The sequence below is a fragment of the Centroberyx gerrardi genome, chromosome 17 (genome assembly GCF_048128805.1).
Source record: "Centroberyx gerrardi isolate f3 chromosome 17, fCenGer3.hap1.cur.20231027, whole genome shotgun sequence".
NCBI lineage: Eukaryota > Metazoa > Chordata > Actinopteri > Beryciformes > Berycidae > Centroberyx > Centroberyx gerrardi.
In genome coordinates, this window is record NC_136013.1 from 13,653,553 (window position 1) to 13,675,843 (window position 22,291).

Sequence of the window (22,291 nt, forward strand, 5' to 3'; positions counted from 1 at the left end):
GAGCAGTAGGAGAGATATGAAAGACCAAGCACACAGCAATGGCCCCGGTCCCAGTGATCCAAACCCTGTGCTCCGGTCCCAGTGTTTTGTGTGTCGGGTCTGTCCGCAGGAACAGATGTCTGGGCATCAACCCTAACCCTGCTGACAGGAAGCAAGCACGGCAAGATGGCCTGGTCCAGAGAGGCTGCACTGTAGGAGACCTGGCCACAAACTCCCTCACCCTTGGATGAAATGGCTTCTCATTTTGTCTCAAGCTGTCTCGGTTTGTGGCAGATTGATGAAATAAAGACACGGGCTACGGCTGGATGCACACTACAAGCTGTCTTGGATTGAGTAAGAAACAAAACTGCCAAACCATAATAATGAGGAGTGGAACTTACACCACAGTCTTCTAAATTTGCATGGGAAAGCGTAGTTGGGGTTAAATCTGGTCAAAAATCCATCCACCTTAGGATGACTTTCCTCCTACTTGTTATTCCTTTTTTAAGGTGATATTACAGTATTACAGGCATCAGTACACTGTATCATAATTACTATTTGTTGGACTCATGGTGTCTTGATGAAGTAGTCAGTGGAGGAACCAGGACACTCACTACCTGTGGCTGAAAGCAGATGATCTAAGTGGACAGGCAGACAGAACTGTAAAACATGACAACCTTCCAAGGGTTCGGATGTGGAGGTAAGACATGAGGCGTCAGTTAGTTATATTTTAACCAACTAGGCAAGCTGCCCTGTTACCCTGGAGTGCTCAGCCATCTGGTCTCTCTCTCTCTCTCTCTCTCTCTCTCTCTCACTCTCTTTCTCTCACTCTCCTTCTCCATTCTTTAACTGTTAGTTTGGAAGATGCCCTCGTTTAAACCCATAGTTGGCGTGGAACTACATTTCTGACCAGGCTTACAAATTGAGACATATGGAATGGGGGTCGGAGATGGTTAGCCTGAACCCAGCCTCACACCCAGTTTGGGTTTCTGTAGGTGGCGCTCTTTTCTTTGTCTGTGCAGCCATGGTGGCTGTCGCTGCTCATGCTAACTAGGAGGATTTTTCCCTGGAAAGACTTAACAGACATCAGCAAATGTAAAAGCTTTCATGAACTGGTTATAGGTTATCAATCGAGAATAGAGAGTAGCAGAAGAAAAAAGTATATATATATGCAAATGTTACAGGATATTACTTTAAATTAACATTGGATAAAGTTGAAGATAAGTTAATTCATTATAGCAAAGATCCAGGAACCCCCAGTAAACACTCAGCGCTGTAACTTCATGACTTTCATTCAGGCTCTAGTTCAGTAGGCCCAAGCTCCGTCTCTGCAGCCTCGCCGGTGTTAAATGATATACTGTCAACAACACTGTGCAGCTGCTTGTTAAAAGCATTGGACATGGTAATTCATTCTCTTTGAGCTATATCGGGTTGAGACAAAATACATCCATTTGATTCCATACAGTAATTATCTTTTGGGTAGAACTTCTCCGTTGATGGATTTCAGTTTTTCTTGAGATCTCTTTGGGAGTTTTCTAAGGTTAATTTCAAGTTGCACACTCTGATGACACAGTAGTAGACTCATGTGCGCCCTTGGTAGAGGAGGCCATACGTGACCTACTTTCATGCTGTTCAAACATCCCTAGCATAGCTCCAATTGGTTTTGTACTATGAGAAAACTGAACACATTCTTCTCTTGTGACTGTAATCTTTCTCAAGTTACTGTACTGTGCCATTTGGTATCAGGTTGGAGAGAGACCGGACAAACATTTGCATATGTGGCTGGATGATAAACTCTCCTTCACAGTTCATATTGAATATCTAACAAACAGTCTTGATTCAGTCATTGATTTCTTACACAGAAGTACTGAAACACGAAATAAACAAGAAATCAGTGTATTTGTACTGTATCATATACTGTTTCTTCCGCTCCATCACATATAAAAGTCTCTTGTTTGGACATAATACAGACTTGGGACTTCAAACGCTGGTCAACAAGGACACAAAAGTCTTTTTCATCCTCAGTGTTGCAGTCAGTGTGTTTCAGCATGTCTTGGTATGATTCATAGCATTTTTTATAGAACTGCTCTTCAAAGTAAACACTCCTTTCTGCACGATGTTATTCACTCACCATGTGCAGACATGTTGTCAGAGGTATTGACAAATTAAACAGCTTTTTTACTGTGACTTACTGTGATTCTGTCTGGTACCCAAAATAACACCTACGAACAGCATTATCTCAGACTCAAGTCCCAATAAACTGGAAATAGACCCACATAAGCACACACACAGACACGATCAATATTCTTCAGAACTGTGGGTATGTAGGTATATATACAACACTTGAGTTCATTCATTTCTGATTTGAAAAGGGTTACAACAATGCTTCAATTAGCTATCAGTCAGAATATAAGGGTTACACCATTAAAGAGTCAAGTTGCTGTTTACATTACTAGGTTTCAGCAAATTGAGGAGAGATATTGATAGATATTGGCAGAAGAGCATGTGCAACTTCTTTCATGGAGCATTGTATGGCGAGCCATTGCTTACACGACCAGAAAAAAAACACTGTTTGTTCCACAGCCAGACCACCAGACTCTGAATATGATTTAAACTGTATTATGTATTAAATGTATTATTTAGTAGTATTATAGATTTCTGAGCCTGTAGCATCATCATCAGGCACCGCACATGCCCAGACCGTCTCCAGGGAGTTCCTCCAGGGAGACCTCAAACCTGCCACATGCTGCTCATGTTGCCAGGACAACAGACAGCAAGTTAGCAGCTCACGAGTCGGCGTCTCGTAGCAACAGATTGGCTTTAGAATCCAATACCCACCAATCCCGAGTCTTGCTTGTGGATGAATCATTGTTGTTCCCATTCCTGTGTGTAGGAAGAAGGAGGCGGAGCCAAGTGTTGTGCGATGCACAATAAACCCTCCAGTGCAGGATTGACTTGAGGAGACTATACTCAAACAATGGTTCATCAGTGATTTGGTGTCAAGTTATGCTACGCTATATCACAAAAAAAATCTTGAAAATGTGTTACTTCATAGAAAAAATTCTCTAATGTTTTCAGCGCTTTCCAATGAGTGAGTTTCCCTGCCTCTCTGAAGATTTTACATGAAAGAATCACCAAGCTATTTTGAATTCTCGAGTGACATAACACATACCATACCCAAAAATACATGATGAACTTAATAAGTTCCAAATAGATCAAAGGTTAACAACTTCATCAAGGACATAGGATGACAGTTATTCTCACACCTCAGGTTGACAGGTTGTCTGTGCTTGTGTGTCTCATGGGTTTAGAAAACAACTTGTCCGACCAAGGCTGGTAATCTGTCCTTGGTCTCACTCCAGAAACAATAAAAAAAAACCCAGCAATTAAACCACATAAGCAATGCAAATATAAAAACAATATAAGCGCAGAACAGACAGATTACGACACATCAGACACATTCGGATCACTTATCTGAAAATAATAAAGCATTAAAATAAGGCAAAGAAAGGAACAGGGAAAGTAAGAAGGAAGAGAGGAAGGGGAAGTAAAGGAAGCTACTATTCTAAAGGCATTACAAACAGCCTGGGACTCTCTGTCTGTTGCTGTGTCCTTTCACCCAGATGCCAGCCACCAGTGGTGGAGGGGAGGAGTGACTGACTAAGGCCAGTGTTTTCCACAAGTTAAAATGAGCTGCCAAAGCATTCTGGAAATTTGTATCAAATGAGCACCTACATTAACTTGCCAAAGCCATTCTGAAACCTTGCAAGGCAATAATAAACAAGGTACATGTAGGCGAGTAATTCAGAAACAGGGCAACAAAGTTTTACTACATTTACCCAAACAATAACCTGCAAAATTTTGGCTCTGCATTCCATCAAAAGAAAAATGTAAACCACTGAGTAAGGACACAATCACAAGTATTTGAGGTCTTCAAAGTGTTTTTTTTTTCCTTTCAGCAGTCTGTCAGCCTGTATGAAATGACAAAGCAGAAATATGACAGTGCAGCTGGGGGCAGACGTGCAGACTAAGGAAGTTGTTGGCTTTCACTGTCATGCACACTTTCTCCAAAGTATCTTATCACTAATATCATCTTTGTATCATTGTACACCAATGGAGAAAAGACTATTGTTGGGGTAAGATGCTTCCGTGTAATCTAACCCTGGGGACGTGAATACTTGAGTTGAATACTCAAATCTGTAACATCTCTCATGGCAAGAAGGTTGAATACAATTTTAGCTCTGATTGTTACTTCTGCTTTTGAATGTTCAGAACTTTTAACATAATCAACAAAAACAGGCATGAAAGATCTCTCCCAAAGCATTCCTACCCTCTCCCTTTCTGTCTGAATCTTTATCTTTGTATCTTTGCAAATATGTCATGCATTTGCCGTCTCTATCAATACACTTCACTCTTCGGTTAAAATAAAACAAATTTGAGATGAAATGTTTGTGCTTTTATGTGGATGATGACCTTTGAAATCATGAATCACTATCACGCTGTCCTTTTCAGCCATTTGTAATATTTTCAACTTATAACCAAAACAGAACTAGCTGATTATTAACATTTGGGTATCTTAGTGAGTCTTTGGTAGAGCTAAGCCTGTCTGTTATTGGGTCATATCCAAAGTAATAAAGTCAGCATACATTTTGAGAACAGAAACTGTGGTTCTTCCTCCACATGACACTCTTCCCTCACTGCATATGAAATATAGCCCCGGGGTGGTATATTTAACCCTGCTGGGGCAACTCCCCCCTTTCTGCGTCCCCTCCTGGAGTTCCTGAGCTGGGGGAGTTGGCAGGGCACGGGAGGTGTGCATGTGTCGGCCCAGATAGGGCCAGCATAACCTTTCCTCCAGATTCCCTAACCGAGTTGAAGCGGACTGCCCCACTTATATCACAAACAGCCTGCTGTACCGAGGGCCTCGCCTGCCTGTCATGCCTGCGTGCGCTCGCTCCTTTTCCCCGTAACTCCTCCCTCTTCTCTCCTCCTCTTCTCGCTAACTGCTGGCACTGAAGCCACGCCGCTGCGGCTCCGAGCCCTCGTTGCTCCCTGAGGTCATGCTTATGTGAGTCATAGTGGGGCATGGCCTTCATTAGCAGGCCGGCGCTGCCAGGCCCAGGCCGCCACACCTGCCACACTCCCCTCTGCCGCAGGCGAGCTGCTCACAAACAGAACAACCAATTTAAGACAGACACAAGGTAATGGGAGGCCAAAAGATTAAAAAAGAAGAGAGATAGACTGTGGCCTAATATGGGTTTGAAGCTCATGGAATTAACATAAAGCCTCTAATTCTCATGGGGCCTACTGTTGTTTTAATAAAGCATCTTGGTTATATTAACTAACTCATATTTTTAACAAAGCATCTTGGTTCTGTTAAATGTGTGCTATTTTCACATCATAGCATGATAAACTTTGTCAGCACTTTTGACACAGATTTTTCCTTTGTCCAAACGCGACTGGTGATGTAACAGCATATATAGGTCAAGGCTAATTTGAATTCTTTGACATGCACTTGTGGGAATGGTCTCACAGACATGGTCAGACAACAGGCCACAGGAAAAACCCAACATATATCAACATTTACATAGCCTACAGTAAAGTTTAAAGAATAATTTCAGTATCAGCAGAACAAAGCAGCTGTAGTTTTATCTCTGTTTCCAGCCTGGACAATATGGATGCTGTAGGCTATAGACTCATGCCATATGGAACAAATCTTTCATTTTGACACTGAAAGGTTTTCAGCTGTTTGTCTTTCTGCCAAGCTAACCATACTAAATACAAAGGATCATTATTGTATATAGGCTATATGGATAAAAAACAACATGGACCTGAGGCTCCACCCCAGAATTCCTTGAAAGGTGGCTACACCCACAGCCAAAACAACTTACAAGATCACGGCCAAGTGTTGGGTACACATCAGCTTCTCCTCTGGTCAGACCTGCCTCCCAAACAAGTTTGCTTCACAGAACTTTATTCAGTTTCATCATTAAATCGTGTTTCTCCGTATTTCCCAATGCTCCTGAATGTTGTTTATAAGAACCAAACAGGAAATGGCTATTCCTGGCGGTAAATAAAAATATGTGTAAACTATGGCCTCCAACTGGTGATCACCATATGGTATCTCAACCACCAATATAACAAAAAAAATCTATTTTAATTAACTAATTTGTGCTTTTTCCCCTTAAAAGACTCTATCCTCATATAAATTACATCAGTTTGATAGTTCATACTATAATGTAGCATTTGACTTTAAGTTATGATGTGTCGAAACAAAACTGGTGTCGAAACGTTAGTCAATGTGTTTGCACAATAAATGTGCCAAGTTTATCTGTGTGCTCCATACTGTATACTTCTCCATATCAGCTGTCCTATTTATGAGAGGCACCGCATTGGCAACTTGATTTTTGTCATCCTAAAAAGGAGGGTAAACTATTGTTCAAATAAAAAGGTGGGTCAACTGAGAGTTTAGGTGGGTTTACCCTACACTACATCCCTTGATGTGGGTGAGAATGAAACCACAAAATGTCTGAGGTTTAGTAAACATTTGGTACATTGCTGGATGATGACAGATTGGCTACTTTGATAACATGGCTCAAATAAAGCATTTTTTCACATTTTTAGCTTGGTGTCATACTGTTTGTCTCGTGGAAACACGAAGCGAGGGGAATTAAGGACTTGTTTGTCTGTTTTTCTGTAAGAAAGCAGCGCAAACAGGCCCAAAAACATGAACGAGACCCGCGGTTCTTCTAGCACTAGTGATGCATTCAGGTCCAATGGGAAAAATGGTAGAAACGACGTGCGTGCCCCAAATTCACCTTTCAGGTCGTAGATACTACTTGGTAATTCGGGGTTTATCGGTGGATTGGCAACAAGGAAATATCTCCAGTCAAGTGAAGAGAATGACATTTCCACATATAATAAAAAAAACCGAAATCAACTGTTTTTTTTATTTATCACATCAATTGTTTTGTGATCCTAACGCTTAAAAATACCACGGGATGACACAGCTACTTGCTGGATTTTGCTTTGTAGGTTGACAGACTGTTTTGCTGTAAACCACAAACTCAAATGAATAATTCACTAACTGCATCTGTGTTAAGCGTGGGACAACTGAGTAAAATTATCGTGAGCAACGGAAGTCTAGAGTCTAAACGTCTTTCGTGGCGTTTGACAGCTTGAAACAGGCCTGGACATGCAAACACTCGCAAGTGCCTCGAGCCGTCAATTGGTTCCGACGGTTATTCCCATAGGACTTGAATGCAGCATAGACCAGAGCGACCTTTCGCCTAGTTTAGCGGATGGCAGTTCATCGGGTTTACCCTGACACTGCTGACTCCCACGGCCACGCCCACCGACAGCCACGCACCCTATTTCCTCCAACCGCCCGGCGACCACGCACTGTTCACGCGCCGTCTGCTCGCCCATTGGCTGAGGCCTCACACACAGTTGTTTGCGATTGGTGGAGTGTTGCCACCCGCCGGTGCGTGTTGTGAGTTTTGTTTTTCCTTTTTCTCCTCCCATGTTTTACACACAGCTGAGAGAGAAGGGAGCCAGTCAGTGAAAAAACGACCTCAACCCTTCCCAGAACAGGCGCACTGGCAACCACCGTCTCTTTGTTCGATACTGGCTTTGACAAAAAAAAGTGATATATATATTTTTCCTTTATGCCTTCGCGAAAATATACAGAGATGGAAGGCTCACATGGGGTAAGACAATTTTAAAATAAGTGTTTCAGCTTAATGTAACCTTTATATTTGTTTTTCGCTTCAGTCTACTAGCCTTCAGTTGCTTGCTGTGATTGATTTAATATTGCAATACTGTAAGTTAGTTAATTTAACATTTCTGTGCAAATTATTACTATGATACGTATCACATCAACGTCGCAATGGTGCAATATCAATAATATTAAATCAAAATGTAAACACAGATTTCTTAAATATATATTTCTTTGATTAGGGAAGGGCAAAATTTGTGTCTTGGTTTTTATTCAGTTATTGATGATAACAAAAAATATTCTAAAATCTTTTTTTTTTTAATTTTTATTAAAACGTGTGTAGCCATTCTCTCGAAGGATTGACACTTTGTTTCATTTGGTTTAGTTTAAGTGGAGGACCAATACGTTTTGTTTACTATGAGAATATATAGCAAAGTTGTAGTCTAATAAGCCTACTTCCTGATGCAAACCCGCTTTATGGGGATTTCACATGGCTCATCTTGGGAGCACGTCACTGTTTGGTCTATATTTGGCAATGGGAGGTGTCCTGGCCCGCAGCCAAAGGCAACGCTCGCTGGGCTGGGGTGTAGTCTCAAAACCCCCTCTCTCCTTCAGCCCCTTACTGGCAACACTGTGGTTTGGCCCAGGACCTGAAGACACTTGAGCAGTGACTGAGCAGATGACTGCTGAAAATAGAGACTTTATCCTCTTTCTGGTTAACGGAACAGAAAGCTTTCCTTTGTGTGTGTTTATTCCATGATCAGATCTTAGTCACATCTCAAAGTTCAGTCCCCACACACCCTCCGTGGCCATCGGTGTCCCACACAGTTCCCCGAAAAACAATCATAACCGCCCTAACAATGTGACAACACTAAGTGCAATGTCATTTTCCTCCCTTTAATTGTCACTCAGGCGGAGTATACGGACCAGTGTGGGTCCTACTTGAAGAGGAGGAGGCATGACAGCGAACAGTCCATCTCCAGTGGAACCAGCGGCTGCTCCTCCGGCCTGGAGTACACGGACCTGGAGGCGGCCGAAGCCCTGGTGTGCATGAGCTCTTGGGGTCAGAGCCAGTTCCTCGGCAGCAGCAGACCGAACCCCTGCAAGCCCAGACCCCTCACCCCGGCCTCGGACTCCTGCGACTCCCTGCTGCCCCCTGAACTGCCGGAGCTCGCCAAGGACTTTGTTTCCCTCTCTTCTCTGGTAAGACACTGAAAAATAGATAGTAGTCTCAGACTTTGAAATGAGGGGTGATAAAGCTACAGTAGTTGTGCAAGAAACACTGATTTGAATCATTGAATCATTGATTGGGGATAAAACAAGATGTCAATTTTGGAAGATAGGGCTCTGCCTCTTACTAATATGGATGGAGGGGGGAGTCACTGTGATGTCAGTCCTCCGATCCTCACTGTGATGAGGATCTATGACCTTTGTTTGATAAGTAAACATATTCTTGGGCCCTAATCTTTGCATGTAAACCCTTTGCCTTGTAGTGTGAACGTGTAAAGATAGCTCTCTCTGTCTGTTTGCTGAGATCTTTGGGACCCTGGTTTATGATGAGAGGCCTGGGCAGGTGAGAGGTACTGTATAGCCAGATAGGCTTAGATACAGTGAGGTGGTTTGAACTTCACCCAGAGCTCATCCTCTCAGCTGCTGGGGTTGTAAAAATCACAGTTTACAGCTCAGAGTGGTCATTAGCTTTCTGTGTACCTGCTGGCCTCCTGGGATTCTTATCTCTACAAACACCATCCTCTATAAAGCTAGAGAAACACGCCCGATCCATTTTTATAAGCGAGTTCATGCTATTACAAAGTGATTATAGTACTGTTACAACTATAATGTCGTGCATCAGTTTTCACATGCGTCTCTTAATTCTTCCACCTCCGTCTCTCCCTCCTCTCTCCAGTGTATGACGCCCCCTCACAGCCCCAGCTTTGTTGAGACTTCCACGTCCAGCGCCTCCCCAGTGGGCCGGCCCAGCTCCAGCCTGGCTGTGTCCTCACAGCGCTGTGGGTCCGGGGTTCATCACCCTGCCCTGGCCCCCATCGCTGAAAAGACCCCTTCCCTCCCCCCGCCGCCACAGCCCTGTAGAGCCATGGCGACCAGCGTCATCCGCCACACCGCAGACAGCACCCCCTGCCAGCACCACATTCCAGTGGCCCCCAACCCAGAGAAACACAGAGACACAGTAACGGCTGCAACCGTCTGCCAGCAACAACAGCAGCAGCAGCAGCGGCAGCAGCAACGTGTTGTAAAGACTGAGCAGATAGCCACACCTCCACCTCCTCCTGCTCCTCTCACACCCACATTGTCAGCCTCAAAGACGGAGCGGCAGGCCAATCACCCAAACCCCTGTAAGGACATCTCTGCCCCCACTCCCATCAATACCCAACCACAGTACAGCCCGCCCACTCCCCCTGCTCCCACAACCCTCTCCCCGCCTCCAGTCACCAGCCCTCAAATCATCTGCCAGATGTTCCCTGTCAGCAGTCAATCAGGTATAATCTCAGCCTTCATCCCCAGTGCGGTTCAGACCTCCAGTTCTGGGATGAGGACCGCCACCGGCACGCACATCCTCCCGCAGCCCGCCTCCGCTAACGCTGCCGCTGTCCAGCAGCCGCTCATCATGGGCTCCCCGGTGCCCCAGGGCACGGTGATGCTGGTTCTCCCTCAGTCCTCCGTCTCTCAGGCGCCACACTGCCCACAGACTGTCATGACCCTGGGCAACACCAAGCTGCTACCTCTGGCCCCGGCCCCAATGTATGTCCCCGCGGGGCCCTGCAGCGCCACGACCGCCACCAAGATGGACTTCTCCCGCAGGAGAAACTACGTCTGCAACTTCCCAGGCTGCAGGAAGACGTACTTCAAGAGTTCCCACCTCAAGGCTCACCTTCGAACACACACAGGTGAGAATTTGGGTGCAATGCTTTCGTGCAGTGCTGAGTAGAATTGATGCTCATGGGGATTTGAAATAAGATGTGACTAACACAGATGAGTGTTGTGTCCTACTGGCAAAACATTCTCTCCATAGTCTTGTTATTCTTGATTGGAAGAGAGTGAGCTCATTGTTATGTCTCAGAAGGGGCGTGGCGACATCTTTTGTTTTTATGACTACACCATGACTCATTTGCTGACTCCCAACCCCTTTCTCTCTCTCTCTCTCTCTCCTTCTCTCTCCCTTAGGTGAGAAGCCCTTCAGCTGCAGCTGGGACGGCTGTGATAAGAGATTCGCCCGCTCCGACGAGCTCTCGCGTCACAGGCGAACACACACGGGCGAGAAGAAGTTTGTGTGCCCCGTGTGCGACCGGCGATTCATGCGCAGCGACCACCTCACCAAACACGCCCGCCGCCACATGACCACCAAGAAAATTCCTTCCTGGCAGGCCGAGGTTCGGAGCCTAAACAAAATGGCCGCCGGCAAAACGCCCTCCTCAAAGCCCGGCCTTGCCACACTAAGCATGCTGGTACCTGCTGGCTCAAGCTAGACAATGAGCTCTTACCTTACCACCCTACCTACTCCCAAGCTATCACAGGGACTTAGGGAGCAGCCAAGCACACAAGGCTGCTGCTATTTTACTCATGGAAAAAAAAAAAAACATGCACTGGACTCTTTTTTTTCCTTCTCTACTGCTCATTTGTACATTTAGTTTTCTCAAAAGGATTCTTTTTGTTTACTTTGATATAATTGATCAAATGTATGCACCCTTGCCAAAGCCTTTGTATGAAGTTTGTCTTACACATTTCACAGTCTGCACCTCCCTCCCTCCCTCCACCCTACTCTTTTTTTTTTTTTTTTTGTGTTGATATTGGTATATGTCTATGTGAATGTATTATGTGTTGTACTATGAAATGCATTTATTTGTCATGTTTGGGGAAATGTTTAACATGCAAAACAATGTAAATGTCAATATTAATCATCAATACTATGATTATACCTTGATTATATCTTGCTGTCTAACTTTTCATATTATTTAATACATATTTGTAATAAAAAAGAAGCAAGTCACTTGTTTGTTCATTCTGTCTGCTTCTGTCACGGCTTTTAGTTTGACCTTTCCAATAAGTATCTGGGAAACCACAGTCAGTCATCAGAACGTGGGATCCAGGTCTAGTCAGCGCCACTTCCTGGTTGTCTCATAGTAAAGAGAAACAGAAACAGTGGAGTGGTACCTAACCACATCCTGTGTGCGTCACACTATGAGTCTCCCCCTCCCTCTTCTGGTCAGCTGCAACGCACTCGTGTCCCGCTGAATGTGCTGACTGGCCTCTGGGTAGCTTCCTGCTGGCTGAATTAATTTTTGGCGTTACAAAAGCTCTTTGGTGAAACCATCGGGGGACATTCTGTCCCGTTCATTAGCTCTGAGCCAAACTGCTTCACGAGGAGTCAGAACAGACAAAAAGAGACAGAGGATTGTTTGCCTCAGAAGAGCTCATTAGCAAATCATTTGAGTCCATTCAGCTCTGTCCTGCTGGTCTAATCTCAAAACCAGGCACATGGGAACAAGGAGGAGATAGGGTCAGTCTTGCATAATAGAAAAATACATTTGAGTTTCATTCAAAACCGTTATTTCTATGACTAGGGAAGTTTGTGGTTATGATCTTTGGGAGGAAGTTGTCCTTAGAAATAACACAAGTTTTTAGATATAAAGTGAAATCACCCACACTAAAGACACTGGAGAAGGATGAGAGTGCACATTTAAGGAGAGAAATTGTTGTTAAGGTGTTGTTGGACCAAGGCAGTCTCCCGCTCCTCTCTAATGTTGCATCATGGGTATTCTGGTGAAGCTCTTAACAGCCCACTACTCTACCATCCTAAATCCCCAAATTGATTTAAAATGATTTATTGCCTTATCAACCTGATTAAATTTGCTCAGGGCTGGGATGAGCTATGAACACACACACGCACACACGCAGGCACGCACACACACACACACACACACACACACACACACACACACACACACACACACGGTGGTCCCACACCTAGTAACAGCAACCTTTCCAATCAGACAGTGAGAAATATGAACTGTTGGGGGTGCGACCAATCACCTCTCTCCCTGGATACCCGCCCCTTTGCCTTACTGACCGACATACTCTCTGGCTGTGTGCCATTTGTGGTGAGCAGCGACACCTGCTGGATAATGTCCTGTCCCGCTGTCACGTTGATAAGCAATGAAAATATAGAGCATACTTTGACATGATCAGACAGTATTCGTATGAAAAGGTGGGTAAGATATGATAAGGTACTTAAAAATAAATAAATAAAATAAAAATGAACATGTACCAATCCACTTTTAAGGCCCACAAATTTAGCAGCACAAGCAGATTGTGTAAATGTTTGTGTCCTTTTCCTACTATATTGCATTGTGTGTATGTGTAAAAATAAACGAATAACTAAATTACAGAATAATAAACGAATAAAGAAAGAAAGAAAGAAGAAAGAAAGAAAGAAAGAAAGAAAGAACTCAAACTTTATTGAACCCCGAGGTGAAATTATTCGTTGCAACAGCAAAAATAGGATTCAGCAGGGGAAAAAGAAAAGTAGCCTATAATAAATGCATTCAAATAAAATATACACCATCGAGGCAACAAAAAGCAGTAGAGACAGTAAGTAAAAAATCAAAACATTAAAATGGAATATAAACAACTGTGTGGTTAGCCTATGTAAACGTATGCTGCCGAAAATTTCAGCATTTATAGGTGGAGAGTGTGCAGAAATATGCAGAAATATACAGCAAATAGACGTAACCTTTGTGCAGTAAATAAGTAAATAAACGTCATTAGGCCCGCACAGAAAGCGCTAAGCCTTTCAGAAAAGCATACATTTATATATTTTTTTCCGTTTAAAAGACTCTGCTAATATGAATTAAAGGCTACTATGAATTTATAATAATGAGTGTGTATCCAAGGTGGATAAAGTGACGTTAGATTTGTTTACCCTCCACCACAACCCTAGATATATTTTTTTGCTTTGGGCTAACGTTATTTTTCTTTGCAGCATACTAGTTTTTATTTATTCAGTGGCAGGAATTTATTCAAAACCTTTTATGGTGATGGGCTTTGTACACCGTACTTAATAGTTTTAAAATTAGCCCATCTATGCTAATAATTTCTCAGTGAAGCGCTTCCTGGTTGCCTAGGACTTCTCTTGTTGCTATGGTTACGACAACATAATTGGGACGCGGTTGTAGGTTTGAGCTTGTAATCGTCTAGCTAAACTTAAACCAAAACAAGTCTTAACTGACAATAAACGATATAAAGGCCGTCACCTTTATCGTTTTGGCGAGGCTAGCTTATAACAATTCGTGTGGTTAAACGTCCGCTTGTGTGCTTTTTTGGGGGCATTTACATCGCGAAAGCTGGGTGGCAAGTTTTGTTCGGTAACTTTATCGATCTAACGTTAGCTTGCTGCTATTCCCTCTCGCCGACATCAGCATGGAGGTCGGAGAACAGCTGAAGGAGTTAAACATGACAGCGGATGAAATCGACAGATTGACAAAGGCTTTCAGAGATGAGAAGTTCAGGAAAATGCTGTTCGATTACACCACAGAATTATCAGACCCAGAGAATAAGGAAAAGTATGAAGAGGAGATAAGACTGTTGGAGCAGGAGAGGGGAAACAGCATTGATTTCATCCACCCGGAACCCTTTAGAGCTCTCAGGACGAGTTTGAATGGCAAGCAAAAGTGCTTCATCAACATCTGTGCCAACGAAAAAGTTGGTAAGCCTGAATTTAATTGGGGAACATCAGAGGGTGGCAGGAGGGGGCAGTATTGGTCTCTGCCTCACACTCTGCACCCTGGGAGACAAGACAGAGACCCAAAAGGAAACAAGATCATGATCTATGATGTGATTTTCCACCCTGACACTCTTCACATGGCAAGCAGAAACCAGAGATTCATGGATATGGTGGACAACATAGCCATTAAGGGAATCCAGGATGGTTTCAATGTGACTCTGGACAAAAACAACGTGAGAGAGATGACCATCAAGTATAAAGGGACTCCGCAGCCTTCTGTGATCAAAAAGCCAATCCCTGGATACAAAGCCAAGGAGCCTGCGGCACAGCCCGACCCTCTTGCCTTCCCGTACCCGGATGAAAAAAGACCTACCACGGCCACAACAACTCAGAAAATAACAGACAACGGTGACGCCAAACCCATGACCTTCCAGATCCAACCACAGAAACCCAAAGAGCCGACGGTGCCAACCTACACGCTGAAATACCGATCTTTCATCGACCTGCAGGACTTCAGATGCTCCAGAGACTCGGCCCAGAGCCCCAGGCCCAAAGAGATCGTGGTCACTGTCGACATGCCGCTCCTGAAGTCGGCCTCGGACACCAGCCTAGAAGTAAATGGAAAAAACCTGCTGCTGGAGTCTAAGAAACCAGCCTACAGACTGGAGCTGCCCTTAGCGTATCCTGTGGATGAGGATAAAGGAGAGGCCAAGTTCAACAAACAGAAAAGACAGCTGACCATCACACTGCCTGTTCTTCCCTCTAAAGAGACTTTTGATTTTGCTGTAGGGCCCGCGCAAACTGTTAGTGAGGATGAGAGACAGGAGGAGGAGGGAAGTGGAGTCGAGGAAGAGGAGAAATGGAAGGAGCAAGAGAGGAGAGGCCAGGAAAGTGAAGAGGGGGGGGGAAGTGGAGTGGAGGAGCTGAAAGAGCAGGAGCAAAAGAGGGAAGGAGAAAAAGGTGAAGGGGAAGATGACATTGGAGTGGAGAAGGAGAAATGGAAGGAGCAGAAGAGGGAAGGAGAGAAAAGTGAAGAGGAGGAGGAAAGTGGAGTGGAGAAGGAGAAAAGGAAGGAGCAGAAGAGAAAAGGCCAGACAGGGGAAGAGGGGGAAGAAAGTGGAGTGGAGGAGGAGAAAGAACAGGAGCAAAAGAGGGAAGGCCCGGAAAGTGAAGAGGGGAAGGAAAGTGGAGTGGAGGGGAAGGAGAAATGGAAGGAGCAGAAGAGGGAAGGAGAAAAAAGTGAAGAGAGGAAGGAAAGTGGAGTGGAGGAGAAGAAATGGAAGGAGCAGACAAGGGAAAGTGTGCCAAGTGAAGAGGATGAGGACAGAGGAGTTGAGGACGAGGAGAAATGGAAGGAGCAGAAGAGGGAAAGAGTGAACAGCGAAAATGAGGAGAGAAGTGAACGAGGGGAAATTGAGAAAAACAAAGAGAGAGATGCGAGACGTGACGCAGCAGCACAGACGGAGGATTGCTGTGTAACTGGTTTTCAATGGGATGCTGATGTCCAGCACATAGGCCTATCCACTGAAGATGAAACAAACACAGCGCCGGTTGCTAATAGGCATGTTGCCTCACCTAAAACTGAAAACCAGCCCATGTCAACCTTTGCTGAACAGTGCAGTGACACTGAAGAAGAGGGAGGAGTAAGTGTGGACTGTTTTGAGTCAAGGGCCCAGATGAAGACGCAAGAGAATCTGGATTATTTGAATGGAAATCTGAATAATAAGGTGAGAGATAAACTATGACAATGATATTGACAATCAGGCTAAGGACAAGGAACAAGAGTGTGTGATCACCTAGGCTGCAAAATCTGTAACACTAATCACTAACACTTTTGCTTTTTTTCCTTCTTAATATTTATGTATTCTAGGTGGAAGCAGACCCCTCATTTCTGAATCAAATATCCAGCGAGAAATCCCAAACTACCGCTGCAGTGTCCACCACACCTGCCATGTCACCCGTTCCAAACCTGGACAACAACCTAAGTAAAGACTGCAGCATTTCCCAGGGGACTGCAGAGATCAGAGACGTGCCCGCGCCAAATAAAGCTGAGACGTCAAATTCATGCAAGAAGAGCGTCCGCTTCTCTGAGGAACTTGCCCTGGGCTCAGCGAAGGGTGTGGAGGGAGAGGTTATCGATGAAGACGACTTGACGACAGAGCAGACCTTCCCAGACCAGGATACCAAGCCGCCGCCAGCCTTGTTGAGGGAAATCGATGAGGACAGAAATGAGGTAGTTATCAGTGATCATTCCACATCCGCTGGGTTCATCTTCCAAAACTCCCTGCTGTTTGAACTGGACTGAGTTACTGTTTATAGCAGCAGAGTTTAATCGCACACAAAATTATTACTTGGAAATGTTGAAATTTGTTACTTGTTTTTGTTAATCAGCCACGTTAAACCGAAGGGTGTTCCTTGTGTTACTGCAGTGTTGCTCAAATACTGTACATACATGTGCATGCAATGTCAGTTTGAAAGTCTGCAGTGTGTCTAACAGTATTGATGTTCATATTTTCCTGCCTCTTCAATGGCAAAGCTATATAGTGTAAGTCATTATTGTTACCTGATTCACATTGTGGCACTGGTACTACCTTTGCAGGGAAAGTCTTTGAATAATAAGCTGTGTTGTGGCAAGTTGTATACAGATCGAATATATGAGGCACAATGTTTCTTTTTGTTTCCAGTTCTGGTTCATCGCAATTTAGACCATGCAAACTAAATCACTTAATGCATTATTAAAAAAAAAAAATCCACTCACATTCATTATTTCAGTGTCCCTAGATAAGCAACTTAGGACAATGAATGCTTTTATTTTATTTAATTTTCCACATATATAAAAAAAAAACTGGGTCATCAGCATAGTAAAAACCAACTCCCTTTAGGCAACACCTATAAACCCTGAAGCACTCAGTTCAGCAAAACAAGGTGAAACTGTGTTCTTCCTTCCCTTGCCTCGTAGAAGTCGGTCTGAGGTAGGGGCACCTGCAGTTTGTGATAGGAGGCAGGAAGAACACCACAGTAAAAGTGTTAGCTGAAGATACAACAAACAAGACAACTTGTGAGATTTAGCAACACAGCCAAACTGTCATTGTGTGTCAGTGTCACTGTCCACTATTGCTACATTAGTCAGTGCCAAACGCAGGCTAACCCGCAGGTGTGAAGCTGCAGGTGCTTGTCTCTTACCCCACCTTTGATATGTGGGAAGTGCATTAAAAGTCAGATTTGAGTGTGAAGCAGGCAGCTTGAAGCGCTTTTTAAAACAAAGCTCAAAAGAGTCAATACTGTCCTTTGCACAATGGCACTGCCAAAAACATTTGCACTACTGCTTTCAGTTATAGAGCACTGCAAAGTCCTCTTCTCATCGTCTCACCACGTCATGAGCCATTGTATAAATTTAACAACATCCAAGGTGATCGCAATTTCCATCTGTCGCCGTGTTCGCTGTCCCTCTTCATCTGATGCCCCTCTGGAGGCAGCTGTCTAAGAACTCGGAGTAGCAGGAGAGGGAGCAGAAGTGGTGCTGCACCGGAGCGTCCGTGCCTCCCATGTCGTCCACCAGGACCACCGTGTGAGAGACCTGGTGCAGGTTCATGCTCACCGCCGTCTTGATGAAGAAGTTGACGCATATGCGGCCGCAGTCACAGGTCTTCGCTACTTCAAGGTCCCGACACAAGTGGGCAGGGATGAGGTGAGGTCCGTAAGGTATCCTGTGAGATGAATCGAGAGGACAAGGTTAGGAGTTTACCGGAAGAAAACTTAAGAAGAACAGTGTGGATAAAAATGCTTTTACTGCAGGCTTGTGTAGAATGAAGTCAGAGCGAATATGGTGTATCGAGTGTGCTGAGTTCTAACCTGAGGTTGGCCACAGCCCTGGAAGCTATCTCCTGAAGTGGAAGGGGGAATGTGAGGTGAATTGTGTGGTCCAGAGGGTTGGGCTGGGTGAACGGGTTCCCAAACAGGTCCAAGTTCTCCAGACTCAGCTTACGGAAGTCACTGGGCAGCAGAGCCAGCTGGTTGTGCGCCGCCGACAGGAACCTCAACTTTGACAGGCGGCCGATGTGGAACGGCAGGCAGACGAGCTTGTTGTCGTCCAGTTTGAGGTTGACCAGTTCTCGGAGCTGGCAGAACTGAGAGGGGAGGCCCTGCAGTCGGTTCTGGCTGAGGTCCAGGTGCTGGAGGGTCCGCTGCAGCGTGGACAGGCAGAGCGCCTCGCTGAAGCTCTCCAGGTGGTTGTTGTGGAGGACGAGCTCAGCCAGGCAGCCGAGGTCACCGATGGTGGCAGGGAGCTTCTTGATGTGGTTGTTACTGAGGTCCAGCTTGCGGAGAGCTGCAAAAACAAAAAAAATTCTCGTTTTCTTAATGAATCAGAAATACCGCGCTCTGGCATGTCGCATTGTGCATGCATCCATAGTTTAACAGAACTAGTGTAATGACAGGACTAGGGATGGGACAATAACCGGTATTATTATGTATTGAGGTAAAAAACAATAACGGTTATTACACCGCCGCTCATTTTTATTACTATGACCAACTGCGATAACCGGCAACTTGTTGGGAGGCTGAATAGCAAACGCAAAAAGTTACTATTTTCCGTAAATATTTTACATAAGTTCTAGAGTCTTACATTAAAATATGTTTAAAAAAAGAAAGAAATATCTTGCTATTGACATAATAAGTTAGTTTTTAAGTAACTGAAGCATATTGCAGTACTGATTTTAAGGTTTTCATCTTAAAAATAATTATCGGGATAATATCATATATCAAGATAATTTTGGCCAAGATAATCGTACTATAAAATAGTCATATCGGCACAGGCCTAGACAGGACCATGGACCAATGACAAACAATAAAAGGGAGTTAGGCACGGATATAGCATGCAAATCAAGCACTATGAAACTCAAAATAGTAAGGAAGAATGCTTTTACTCTATCGTACACAACTTGTCACCCACTGCCCCACCTACTCTACCTTTAAGGGACAGCATGCGCATGTCCACACGCGACAGCTTGCAGTAGGACACCTGGAGCTGCTCCAGAGAGTAGGGGAAGTTGGAGGTGAGCGGGTAGTCCTTCTTGGAGACGATGGTGAGTTTCTTCTTGGGTTTTTCGACGTCCCTGGCGCGAACGGGAGTGAGCGTGGAGAGAGGAAGGCTGCTTGCGTCGCTTCCTCTATCTGCCAACCGAGCGGCTGAGAGGAAGTTCTTCAAGCTATTTGCATCAGCCTATAGACAAACAAATAAAATAAATAATTAATGTAGAAAGTGGTGTGGTCATATTTTCCACGGTGGTTGTGTTGGTGTGGGCAATGACACAAGAGAGACGAATGTATGACAAAACAATATTGCAAAATACAGAGGATATGAATCAGAACTTACCAGATTCCTTGAAATAGCCAACCTAAATCCACTTGTCTAGAATATTTTGACACACTTCCTTAACATGAATAACTGAACTGAATGCTGTAGGGAATAAATTATGTGTGACCTATTATGGAAAGTAGGTCCACTGGAGTTTTTACTCATATTTCACAGTAACATTACTTCTGTTTTCATCGTTTACCTGCCTGACTTGCTGCCAGTTTGTTTGAGTGTGTGTGTGTTGCTGTAAACATGATGGGTTGAACTATGTTTGAATCTAGGTGAAAGGTCACCACTGCCTAAAAACAGCCAGGAGGAATTCACAGCCACTGGAAACAATGATGCCGCCATGGTGGCTATCTTTGCATCGCCTGCATAGCATAAGAGGACCACTTAATCAGCATAAGCCTTGTTGGCACAACCTATCTGACAGAAATAGCACTATTAAAAACTGCCCACTGGTGAGGGCTGCATTCAAGACAAGACAAGTCTTTGAAGCACTTTCAATTTTCAGCAAAGACTAACAGAACCCAATTTCCACATCAACTGGGTCTTGTACATACAGTACAAGCCTTTGCTATGAACCTGAAGGGCCCCCATGCAAACACCCATCATGTTGCAGACTGTGTTCACACTATGTTGGATCCTGTACCTTGCTCAAGCATATGTCAACAGCAGGTTCCTTTAATCTCACAGTGGCCTTGCCCTCCTCCACGAACCATGTGAAGAACTTCTCTATGTTGTCTTTCAACTGCAAGAGAAAAGTTGGCAGACGTTGGCATTAGTTCAGCAGTGGAAAAATACAGTTCACAACAACAAAAAGGGTGGGTACACATCATAGCTCATCCAGGAATGATTCACTCACACAGCTGGAGCAGACAAACCACTTTTTCAATATGATGAAAATCTTTTACAATTAGCTTGATTTGGAAAGCACCATCTAGGCCCACTTGCCACTGGGCAAATTATTCATGAGAACAATCAAATGCAGTAAAGTAGCCTATTCACGTTTTGTAGTGGTGGGGCAAGAACCACTCATAGAAAAGAGGAATATACTGTATACACTCACCTTATACTTTGATCCCGCCCTGTCTTTCGCCGTGCAGATCATCATGTAGATATTGCTGCGTTGAGTGGTCTTGTCTAAATGTTTCCCGATGGAAAGCACTGCTCTCGTCCCCTTTCCCCGATTTTTCATACCAAATGTGGGAAGCATCCGATTCACAACCTCGACATCACACTGCAGCTTCATCGCACCCAAAAATAAAGACTTAAGACCAGCTTAATGCCCAATCGCAGTTAACCGAGGGCTTTAAATGCATGCCAAAGAAAACTTCCGCGAAAAAGAGCTAAACAGTTGAGCGGCAGCTAGTGACCTGACACACATCCGTGGTCGTCATGGATGTCAACAACAGCGCCTCGCTCGAGCTTCGTTACAGTAACAACACCGACCCGCCTTCTCTGGAACACCGGAACTGCATTTGAACGACTTAAACGAATACCGTATACCATCAACGGGTGGGGTTTTAAAGCATTTAAAAGACAAATGCAGTTAACTCCTCCGTATCTAGTCGAAGTCCACGCACCTTGTGAAGTTTCGGCAGACAGTCATTTAGCTGGTGGTAGTATCCCGCGCGAGGGAAGTGACGTCATTGAAGCGCTTCTTTGGCCGTCCGCGGTAAAGGCGGCGCACAGCGGGCTCGAGGAGGTTTTTAGACTTAAATGTACAATCATAAGGCAATCGTGTAGTATAAACAGTTGAACATAATGCTGAGCACCACAATCAATAAATTGTATAATAAATAAAGAGAGAAAAAAATGTACAAATACATACAAAATACAAAATAATACAGAAAAAAGGGAAAAAGGGGCTTCATCTTATTCAAAATTATAATCTTCAATGATTACTTTTAAAATACAAGTCTTCTTTTTTTATTAGAGCAAGGGATTTAAAGTATAGTTTAAAATCTTCTTTGGAGCACCTTTCAAAAACATTTCTTTATGAATTGTGAATTTTGGCAGAAAAATAATTGCATTAATGAGGAATTCTGAGTTAGTATTTTCCATAAGCACACCATAAATTACATCATTTTTTATAACGAAAGAACAACATCTCTTGACAGAAACCAAATGCATTAGTGATTATACATGAAAAAAAAAAAAGTTCTGTAGTTTCCACCTACATACATTTTGGTCAATATGAAATTGTAGACTTAAACATTCAAGCGAAGGATAGATATTAATTGCCTTAAAGTGAACTTCCTTAGCTTTAGGGGGAATTGGCAAGCCAAGTTCTTATCCTGTGAACTGTATTGTAATTACTGGCAAACCCTATTGTAGTTGCTTTCTTTCTTTCTTTTTCTCAGTTTAAAGTGTCTGCAGCTCAGAAACCGTCCTGCAGCAACCATATTTGGCAGCCCACGTATATTGGCCAGGTGGTGGCGCTAGAGCACACATATTTAGGCTGCTTTCATCATAGGTTTCTCTCTTCCCATTGTGG

At 44.1% G+C, this 22,291-nt stretch overlaps 3 protein-coding genes across 3 annotated transcripts; 2 read left to right on the top strand and 1 right to left on the bottom strand.

Annotated features, from left to right (window-relative positions):
- The first annotated feature begins 7,526 nt into the window (after positions 1-7,526).
- LOC139927966 (Krueppel-like factor 11) lies at positions 7,527-11,702 on the top strand. Its single transcript, XM_071920287.2, has 4 exons — positions 7,527-7,688; positions 8,609-8,899; positions 9,603-10,602; positions 10,880-11,702. The coding sequence occupies exons 1-4, from the start codon at positions 7,647-7,649 to the stop codon at positions 11,179-11,181; spliced, it is 1,635 nt and encodes a 544-aa protein (XP_071776388.1). The 5' UTR covers positions 7,527-7,646; the 3' UTR covers positions 11,182-11,702.
- Positions 11,703-14,131: 2,429 nt separating this feature from the next.
- Positions 14,132-16,740, top strand: dnaaf2 (dynein axonemal assembly factor 2). The gene is made up of 3 exons (XM_078289636.1): positions 14,132-15,238; positions 15,428-15,625; positions 16,306-16,740. The coding sequence occupies exons 1-3, from the start codon at positions 14,132-14,134 to the stop codon at positions 16,738-16,740; spliced, it is 1,740 nt and encodes a 579-aa protein (XP_078145762.1).
- A 493-nt stretch (positions 16,741-17,233) lies between these two features.
- lrr1 (leucine rich repeat protein 1) lies at positions 17,234-21,396 on the bottom strand. Its single transcript, XM_071920288.2, has 5 exons — positions 20,861-21,396; positions 20,444-20,542; positions 19,404-19,656; positions 18,288-18,762; positions 17,234-18,142 (listed from the first exon to the last, which is right to left on the bottom strand). The coding sequence occupies exons 1-5, from the start codon at positions 21,041-21,043 to the stop codon at positions 17,887-17,889; spliced, it is 1,266 nt and encodes a 421-aa protein (XP_071776389.1). The 5' UTR covers positions 21,044-21,396; the 3' UTR covers positions 17,234-17,886.
- Positions 21,397-22,291: the final 895 nt, after the last annotated feature.